At 42.3% G+C, this 9883-nt stretch overlaps 1 protein-coding gene across 1 annotated transcript in view; it reads left to right on the plus strand.

Moving 5' to 3' along the window:
* Positions 1-3191: 3191 nt before the first annotated feature.
* Positions 3192-9883, plus strand: part of INPP4B (inositol polyphosphate-4-phosphatase type II B) — a 373171-nt gene continuing 366479 nt past the window's right edge. The window contains exons 1-2 of the mRNA XM_015417726.1: positions 3192-3315; positions 6208-6272. Of these exons, the coding sequence (XP_015273212.1) occupies positions 3192-3315; positions 6208-6272 (189 nt within the window). The remainder of the gene's footprint in view (positions 3316-6207; positions 6273-9883) is intronic.

The following is a 9883-nucleotide window of genomic DNA, read 5'->3' on the forward strand; positions in this document are numbered from 1 at the left end:
GCCCCAAGTAGAGGGTATTACAGTAGTCCAGTCTTGAGGTGACCATCGCATGGATCACTGTAGCTAAGTTGTTGCATTCAAGGAAGGAAACTAACTGCCTGATCAGCTGAAGGCGGTAAAAGGCCGATTTGGCAGTGGCTGCTACCTGGGCCTCCATTGTTAGGGAGGCATCTAGGAGCACTCCCAAATTTCTAACCTCCGGTGCTGGCGCCAGTGGAGCCCCATCGAAGGTCGGGAGTGGGATCCCTAACCTTGGACCACCCTGACTCAGGCACAGGACCTCTGTCTTTGTCGGATTCAGTTTCATGTAGCCATGCTTGGCTGCTGAGGCTAGGCAAATGGGGGTTCTGCTGAAAAAACTATCCTGTGTACTTGCAAGGATGATGCCTCATCTCCTAAAAGTGCCATATAAACAAAAAGTAACTAATTTGTATGGAAGATACCCCCCTTATGGTATCTCTTGGGAAAAGCCTAGGCTTGCATATGATTAAATACATTTATTGGGACATTTGTGGGTTCCCAGTTGATTAATTGCTTTTACTGCTAATCAATTGATTTTGTTAGTATTTTGAATAAAAATAATATCATTAATTGGTTTTGTCTGTGTCCTTTATAAAGTTTATATCACCAGTACCTGGCATCACATTTTATGGCACACATGGCCCAGCTCAACAAAGTAACATTTATGTCAAATCCGGCCCCTGTATCAAATGAATTCAGCACCTCTGGGTAGGGTTTCATCATTTAAAGTGTCCTAAGTACCTTTTAAACTGTTATCTTTACCAAAGTCTAGAAACTTCCAGCGGGGTGTGTGTGTAGATTTGATTTCTGAACGAATATTTGAGGCACACTTTGGTTACACTTCTGAAAAAGACTTACTTTCATGGTGTAAAAGAATAAGAATTGGTTGCTCTGAGCAGGAGGCTATGTTCACTTTAGAGCCAAACTAGATTTTGCAGCATCCATGGGTCTGATACCATTTTAGAGCTGAACTTGGCCATTTAAAAAGCAGGCTGTTTTGGCACTTGAAAAAACCTGGGGGAGGGGTTTCATGCTTCCACTGTGTTGTGAGCCTGATCAGGATTGGGCCCTTGTGTCATTTTTAAATGATGGAGTCCAGCTGCAATGGCATCAGCGTCCATGGGCTGGATTCATGGACATAGTTAGATCTAGCTTGGCCTTTGGTCAATGTTCTGAGTGTGTAAGAAGATTCAGAGATGCCATGGGCACCTTTGAGGGTGGGTACTTTGAACTTTATGTTTATTTAAGCACACTAAATTAGGCTTATTTTAGTACTGACTGTTGTGAAACCCACAGACAGGAAACCTCCTTTTCCTGGTTCTAAGAAGTAGAGGTGCTATGTGGGCAGTAACTATATTTAATGTCTTATTTTGATCTGATATGTCTTAAAAGTATTTCACATATTCTCCCCTGATCTCCATGGTATAAGGTATGGTATAAATGTGATAGTGTAATCTATACTACTTGGAAGAAACATTTAAGATCCCTTTTGCCATGGGTTTTTGGACTACGTTTGCCTTGGTTACCTTGCCCTATACAGACAGAGGGAGATTGTGTGCCTAATTCTTTTGGACCTCCAGGGTGCGTTTGTATTGTGTAGTGGGTTGCCACATGGATGAACGACAGATGACGACGTAGTGCATAGCACGCTTTATTAGGTACACAACAAGACAAGAGAACAACGGCCAGCAGGCCAACTATATACACGACCAGGGGACCACCCCTGGGTCCTATTGGCGGGTTTGAATCTCCCGCCACGGTCCCATTGGTTCCCCCAGTGGAGGGACTAGGATCCTAGTCCCCATTGTTGTCCAGGACTGAAGCTCAGGCGTGTGCGCTGACCTCCGGTGGCGGTCAGTGGACACAACAGTTTGGTAGGGATACTGTTCCAGTCCTTCAACGTTTGAGTCCAGTGGCGCCTTTAAGACCAATAAAGTTTATTCAAGGTGTGAGCTTTCGTGTGCCTGCATACTTCCTCAGACAGACTCAGACCCACATGAATCTATGTTGGAAGACTAATAGTTTTATTCTGTGGATTTGTTCCACTTAAGGTTGCTAGCCTCCAGGTGTGGCCTGGAGATCTCCTAGAATTAGAATTGCTCTCCAAGTGACAGAGATCACGTTCCTCTGCAGAAAATGGCTGCTTTGGATGGTAGAATCTATGGCATCATATCCCACTTAAGGTTCCACCCCTTCCCAAACCACTCCCCTCCCCAGGCTCTACCCCCCAAAATCTCTAGGTATTTCCCAACCCAGAGCTGGCCACCCTAGTTCTAGTAATGGTGGTGCCTTTGTTTAGCACAAGGTTCCTTCTCCTGATGAACAAGGCTCTTCTGCAGTGAAAAAACCTCTTGTGTTAAAGGAAGGCACCTTGTGCCAGTTAAAAGTGCCACCATTAGCAATGCAGATTCATGGAATCTATATATCTAATTCCAAAGTCGCCCCCTGGTGTGCGGATACCTAAATCCGCACACCGGGGGGACCTGGGGGGGAGGGAGATGTTTGTGCACACTTGGGGCAGTCCCCAGGTGTGCACAAAAATCTGAAACCTTTAAAAAATATCTGGGGGATACTTAAATCCCCCCAAAACTGCTTCCTCCTCTGCCTCATGTGTGGAGGTCCCTCCCCCCCCCGCGATTATCGCGAGTCCGCCCCTTGTCTAATCCTATTTCTCAACCGCATAGCTTTTTCTCTTGCGTGGTTCCACAGGGCTCTGGAATCGTCAGGCAGCAAATGTTTGGAAAGAAATGGTACTTACTTTTACTAATGTGTGTGAAAAGAGGTGGGAGGTCAACCACCCCTTTTGAAGAGGTGTTTCTTTTGTTTATGTAGGAGAGAATAGCACTTCTAAGATGGCAGCTGTAAACCCATGGGCGTCTCATCTAAAAGCAAAGTAATGACACTCCTTCCCCCTTCAGAATAGTTATTTTATTTGTGTGAAAATGTATACATTTAATCAAATAAAACATAGTGTTAATTGATTATGATTTCTTTAATCACCTCCTAGAACAAAACAACTACAGGAATAAGATCGCATGCCTTAACTGTGTACTGCACTTTTCTTTTCTGTTTCGATGTTGCAGTTGATCTTGCCTGCTGAATAGATCTTGCTCACTTTCAACCAGTTCATTAGCATCCCTGTTATCATCCACTTCCTCCTCATCTTCTTCATGAGCTGCCAGATGAGATACAATGCTAAGGAACTGGCTTCACTTGCTAGAAGGCCATCATCTTGTTTTGACAAGGAAGGAAATCTGAAGATTTGCAGAGTATTCGGGGATGGTAAATGTATAGGTAAAAAAACCACTGGTGTTGCCAATTGTCTATGCATGTGTTTTTGACAGTTGTTACATGACAGTTTTAGTATTCACAGATTTGCTGGCATAATGTATTTTCTTTGCTGTCAGTGGACTGCTCTTAAACACCTTTCCAAGTAATTGTTATTCTGATGTGATTATGGTGTGTAAGCGTTTTGCTGGCATATAGGAACATGAGGGAAAATATTAGCCCTGTTGTTTGTTGGCTGTTATCTGGATTAATTTATACTGGGGAGTGAGATAAACTATTTATTAGGGCCAAACTATGTATTACATGGTGTTTCCCCTCCCCCAGCAGCTATTTTTTGCATGTAGACAGGGTAAGTGAAATGGGGCTTTATTGTGACCCATGGTGAAACGTCATCCACAGGTGCTTAGGCTTCATGAACTTGTGTTCAGGCAGCACAAAGGGTCATTCAGCTGAACGGGAGGTCTGTGTGTGCTTCTCATGTTCATATTCAGCCTGCTCTCCTTTCTCAGTGTGAGGTTCTTTGTGCTAACAAAAATAAAAATTGCATGGAGAGATAACCCAATTCTATGCCAAGGAAAGTTGCATGTTGTGCCTTGTGCAAATTAAATATATTTGTATATATTTGTCGGTTTTCCACAACCACTTCTTCTGATAGTTGCAGAGGGGCACAAGAAATCCCTTCCTCGTGTCACAAACAGCAACAGAAGGGTCCTATTGTGTTGCTACAATATAATTACAATAATAATACAGTTAACAATATACAAGACAAAGGATGCAACACTGAAAATATGGATACCCCAGATATGTTCAGTGCATAACCATTTGGTATACTGTATGGTGTGCTGGATTAAGACTGGGGAGATCAAATTGCTAACCAGCCAAAAAGCTCGATGAGTAACCTTGGACCAGTTACTCTCTGTAAGTCCAGGGGTCATTTCCTGCAGGAGCGCACAGGAGCGGAGCTCCGGCAGTAAAGAGTCCAGGGGGTGGGCACATGCAACAAGCCCCACCCCCTGCTCCCTGCAGCCCTCAGTCAGAGCAAGAAGCAGCCAGGTAAGCTGCAGAGCCCCCCCCGCCCCCCGGTCCAAAACAGTCCAGTGGCACCTTTTGAGACCAAGTTTTATTCAGTTACAAGCTCTCCCTCCTCTGCGAGGACAGATCTGCATGTTCCTCCTCCCAATAGCTAGCAATCCAAAACAGTCCAGTGGAGCCTGAGCGGAGGGTGTTGCCTTCTGGCACACTTCCGGTGATGTCATGGGGTGTGGCATATGCAAATAAGCTATGCTAATGAGTTATGCTTATGAGCTCCTGCACCTCTTTTTCTACGAAATGACCCCTGTGTAAGTCTAATTTATTTCACAGGGTTGGTAGGATGATAAAAGGATGTGGAGCAGAACAATGTATGCTGTCCTAAGTTCCTTAAAGTAAGGGCAGGATACTATGACATAATTAGGTCTGTAATGTAAACATGTAAACATCAAGGTCTGTAATCCAACAAGGAGACGGAATTGTTTCATAAATCTGTACATTCAGAAAAGATACTTCTTTATTGTTCTCAGTACTGTCTGGTCCATTAATATGTTTTAGGTCATCTTTATTCATGAGAAACATAAATGGGAAAGAAATCCAATTTGCTTTATTGTAAATCAATTACAGAGTTCCACATGTCCCGGGAAGAGGCAGGTGATACTTCCTGATCATTGGAATCCTAGTATGCCATCCCTCATATTTGGAAATTTAACCTGATGTTTTTCACACATTATTTTTGCTCCTATAAATTCTACAAATCGAAATTATCTAGAGGCTGACTTCCATACTTTATACAGTGGGCCAGTTCAGATGTAGTACGAAACCACTGTTCAATATTAGATGAATGAGATTTTTGTTTTGTGTGCGTGTTCTCTTCCTTTCATCTCACTGTTTTTCTTAACTTAATTGTTTCTTAACAAACCATAGTTTGTATCTGAACGCAGACTCCCCAGTTCTTGGTTTGCATGGAAAGCAGAATTGCAACCCACAGTTTCATCATGGTTTTCAGTTCTGATTTCCAGTAAAACTGTAGTTGGTACAACCCATAGTTTGCTCTGTTTCCATGAAATTGCAAAGGTAGGACTTGCTAAGAAGGACAAGACAGGGGAACCATGTTGAGACTTACTCTTGTAGTGCCTGACTATGGTTTAACCTTATGACTGACAGTGCTGTGAAATACTTACGTGCCCTCTGATGAGCAGCATTGTAAATCCCTTTTCCACTTTAGAAATACATTTCAGATGTTTATTTTTAAATGGATGTTTGGTCTTTACCAACATAAACTGTGCTCAATAAAACAAACCTTTAACAAAGCTTCTGCCTGGCACTCTGTGTGCTTGTAATACTCTGTCTCTGAAGGCATCCACATTTATGTACCTTGTCATGCAGTTTTGCGGTGGTTAGATCTGGGTCTGGTATTTTAGAAATGGTACATTTAAACAAACAAACAAACAAACAAAAAACCCGAGGTAAATCAAGCAGTTCAGTCTGCAATGATCCCATTAAAAGAGTAGACATTACATCCCCAGTAAGGCTTGCTTGCTAATCTGTTGAAGCTCTGGCATGCTAAAGAGCCAGTCTCTGCTCCCATTTGCAAAAAAAAGAAAGAAGCAGAGAAAACACAGTCAAGTATGTGCTGCAGTCACCAATTTTGTCAGCTGCTGGATAGAGAAAAGTCAGGAAACCTTCTGGGAAGATACCTGGCATTAAGCAGCACATTGTACACCAGCTGCCAAGGGAAGTGGATTTTTTTGGTTAATGACTTTCCCCTGAACTTTATTATGAATGCATTTTTAAGCAATCAGTGAGAGAAGGTAAAAGGTTTGTATTACTATTTTTAATACCATGCCTTTTTTTTTTTGTATGCAGAGCCAAAGGAGAGATGGTGCCGTCTGAAAGGAAATCTGTTCTTTCTAATGAAAAGTAAGACCAAGGTAATTCATTTTACATCTCTCTTACCCTTTGTATTTATGACTTTTTTCTTGTTATCGAATTGATCCAAAGGGTATCAGTTGATCCTTGATGGTATGGTAGGGAGGATAGGAAAAATTAAGTACTGTTGGAAGTAACTTAAACATCATATTTTATTTGCCTTGATAGCACTTTATAGGAGCTGCGGTGGCTCAAGTGGTTAAGACGCTGAACTGCAGGCTGTGGAAGGTCAGTAGTTCAGCAGTTCGAGACCCAAGTTGCCACATGACGGAGTGAGCTCCCGTCTCTAGTTCCAGCTCCTGCCAACCTAGCAGTTCGAAAGCAAGAAATTGCAAGTAGATAAATAGGTACCACTTCGGTGGGAAGGTAACAGCGTTCTGTGCGCCTTGGTGTTTAGTCATGCCGGCTACATGACCACGGAAAACATCTTTGGACAGCGCTGGCTTTGAAACGGAGATGAGCACGGCAACCCTAGAGTCGGACTCGACTGGCTTTCGAGCAAGGGAACCTTTACCTTTACCTATAGCACTTTATAAAATGTGAGCATCAGTGTTTGATTGGCTGCACTGGAAATGACTTGGGATCAAATAGTGCCCTAATTTGATATGTACAGGAAGATGCCAATTCAGAGTACTCTGATAACATTTTTGTGTCTTTGGTGTAGTGGCCAGTTTGGTGTAGTGGTTAAGTGCACGGGCTCTGATCTGAGAGAACCGGGTTTGATTCCCCACTCCTCCACTTGCACCTGCTGGATGACCTTGGGCAAGCCATAGTTCTGATAAGAGCTGTTCTTGAAAAAGAGCAGTTTCTGTCAGAGCTCTCTCAGCCCCACCTACCTCACAGGGTGTCTGTTGTGGGGAGGGGAAGGAGTTTGTAAGCTGTTCTGAGACTCTGAGTGAAGGGCGGAGTATAAATCCAATCTCTTCTTCTTCTGTATGCATAAACAGCAGAGCTAAATAACCAGATCTCTTAACTTGAGAGGCAGTGTGGTATAGTGGTTAGAATGTTGGACTTGCATCTGTGAGACCCATGCTTGAATCCCTGCTTTGCCATGGGATGTTGCTGGGTGACCTAGGGCCTGCCACACACACTCAGCCTTAACCTGCTTCACAGGGTTGTTGTGAGGATAACATGGAAGAGTGGGTAATGATGTAAACTGCCTTGACTCTCCATTATGGAGAAATGGTAAGGTATAAATGAAGCAAATGTAAATAAACTTTTTTGTGTAGGCAGCCAATTACTGTTGGTTACTTTCATGGTATCAAAATTTCTATTTCTGAGTAAATCTGTAAGGATGTATTGAGTGAGCAGAGGGAAGGTAGACTTCCGTGATTTCCCTTATAAAAATATTGCCTTAGAAACTTGATCTCAAAGAGAACGTTGCCCCCTTTCCCCTTGTTTTACCTCTTCAGAATGGTGAAATGTTAGCTTGCTTTCTGCAAAGTAAAAAATGTATATGCGAAATGAGTATGAATCATAATTATGGTTTGCTGTGCAGTAATGGTCTCATAGGGCCCATTGTAAACTGAGTAAATATGAATTTGAAAGTGCATATTTTAAAACATGCTCTAAGGCTTTTATTTAAAAGTGGTTTTGTGATCAATAGTGATGTAGTCATGTCTTTAGACGAATCATTAGTGTCCGTGGTGGTATATCCTTCTTTGTTAGTAGCTTAATGATGCAACAATAAGAACCATTCACATCTATTAGGTTAGTTTGTTCCTGTGCATGCATACTACATTTATTGTGCTTAGGGATTTCAGACTATTTGTGTGGGAATAAACATTTTAGAGTTGCTCAAACTTAATTTGTTTTATAGAAGTTTTATAGAAATTAACTTGATAAAGGCAGCAGACTTTATAAGAAATTAAGTCACACAGAGTGCCATAATTTAATACTTAGAGACCATTTTGAATGCTGCTTCTGTTGGCAGTCAGCTGCAGTTCCCTGTATACTTGTTAAGCTGCCAAACCTTTGCTTTGACCAACAACCATTAAAATTGTTCTGTTTCAAAGCTTCTTGTGTGACACATTAAGGCTGCTGCGAATTTATGTGGTAACTTTTGAAGCCCCCTGAAATTAAGAGGTTTAGTTGAAAACATTTGAAGACTCCTAGATGGGTAGGGTTGCCAGGTCTGGGCTGGGAAATACCTGGAGATTTTGGGGTGCAGGCTAGGGAAGGCGAGATTTGGAGAGGGGAGGACTTCAGCAGGGTATAAGGCCATACAGTCCACACTTTAAAGCTGCCATTTTCTCCAGGGGAACTGATCTCTGTTGTCTGGAGATCAATTGTAATAGTGGGAGATCTCCAGGTGCCACCTGGAGGTTGACAACCATATAGATGGGCAAGATTGAAGTTGAACCTTATAGTATACTTAATGATCAAGTGTATGAAATACAAAGTGGGGAATGTTCTGCTCTGTGACTTGTTATACAAAGGTAATATATTATAGAAACAAGTTGTATTCCTGGGCACAGAAGTACTTATAGGCAGGATGGATGTGCAAACTGAAGCATACGTTGCCAGTAATCCTAACTGTGTTTGTAAAGGCTTAATATAAATTACAGTCTTACAGCATATATCACAACTTTAGTGTATTATTAACAGCTGGCAGAAAAGCATATAATAATAATTGTTGATTAATATAATAAATCAATAACTGCCGTTTACGAGAAAGGGGAAAAAACTTGTGGGTTATTTTTAAGTGTTTATGATGGGACTTGCATCAATAGAATTGTGAGAGATTATGTAGCATGTTAATGGTTCCACATCCTCTTTGAGAGGACTGACAAGTGGAGTGCCTCAAGGATCTATCCTGGGCCCTGTGTTGTTCAACATCTTTATAAATGGATGAAGGAATAGATTTGCAGATGATACTCAGTTGGGAGGGGCAGCAAACACAGTAGAAGACAGAATCAAGATACAGGATGATCTTGACAGGCTGGAAAACATGGCTAACAAAATGAATCTCAACAGAGATAAATGTAGAGTTCTACATAGAGGTAGAAAAAATATAGAGGGAGAAAAAAATCAAATGCATAATTAGAGGATGGGGAAGACTTGTCTTGGCACTAGTACTTGCGAGAAATATCTGGGGGTCTTAGTAGACCTTAGACTGAACATGTCAGCAGTGTGATGTGGTAGCTAAAAAGCAAATGTGATTTTGGGCTACATCAACAGAAGTATAGTGTCCGACTCAGGGGTCTTTTCATACAAAAAGAGCTGTAGGAGCTCATTAGCATATGGTACGCTAATGAGCCACTAGGCTATTAGCATATGCCCTGCCCAGTGATGTCAGAAGGGGAAGCAAAAGGGGGAGAGGCATCTTCAAAAGCCTCCCCTTACCTTCCCCAGCTGGTGCGCGGGGGGGGGAGCGAAGACAGTAGGGGTTTAAAGTTTAAAGCCCTTCTCACTAGAGTTGGGCCACAGAACAAGGAAAGAGGGAAGGAAAGAGAGAGAGTAGAGAGAAGGAAAGAAGGAAGGAAAGAGGGAGAGAAAGAAGAAAAGAAGGAGGGAAAGAAAGAGAGAAGGGAAGAAGGAGGGAAACAAGGAAAGGAGGAAAAAAGAGAAGAGAAGAAGGCGGGAAAGAAAGAAAGAGGGAAGGGAAGAAGGA

This window comes from Gekko japonicus, unplaced genomic scaffold, assembly GCF_001447785.1.
Source record: "Gekko japonicus isolate JY-2015 unplaced genomic scaffold, Gekko_japonicus_V1.1 scaffold97, whole genome shotgun sequence".
NCBI classification, from domain to species: Eukaryota; Metazoa; Chordata; class Lepidosauria; order Squamata; family Gekkonidae; genus Gekko; species Gekko japonicus.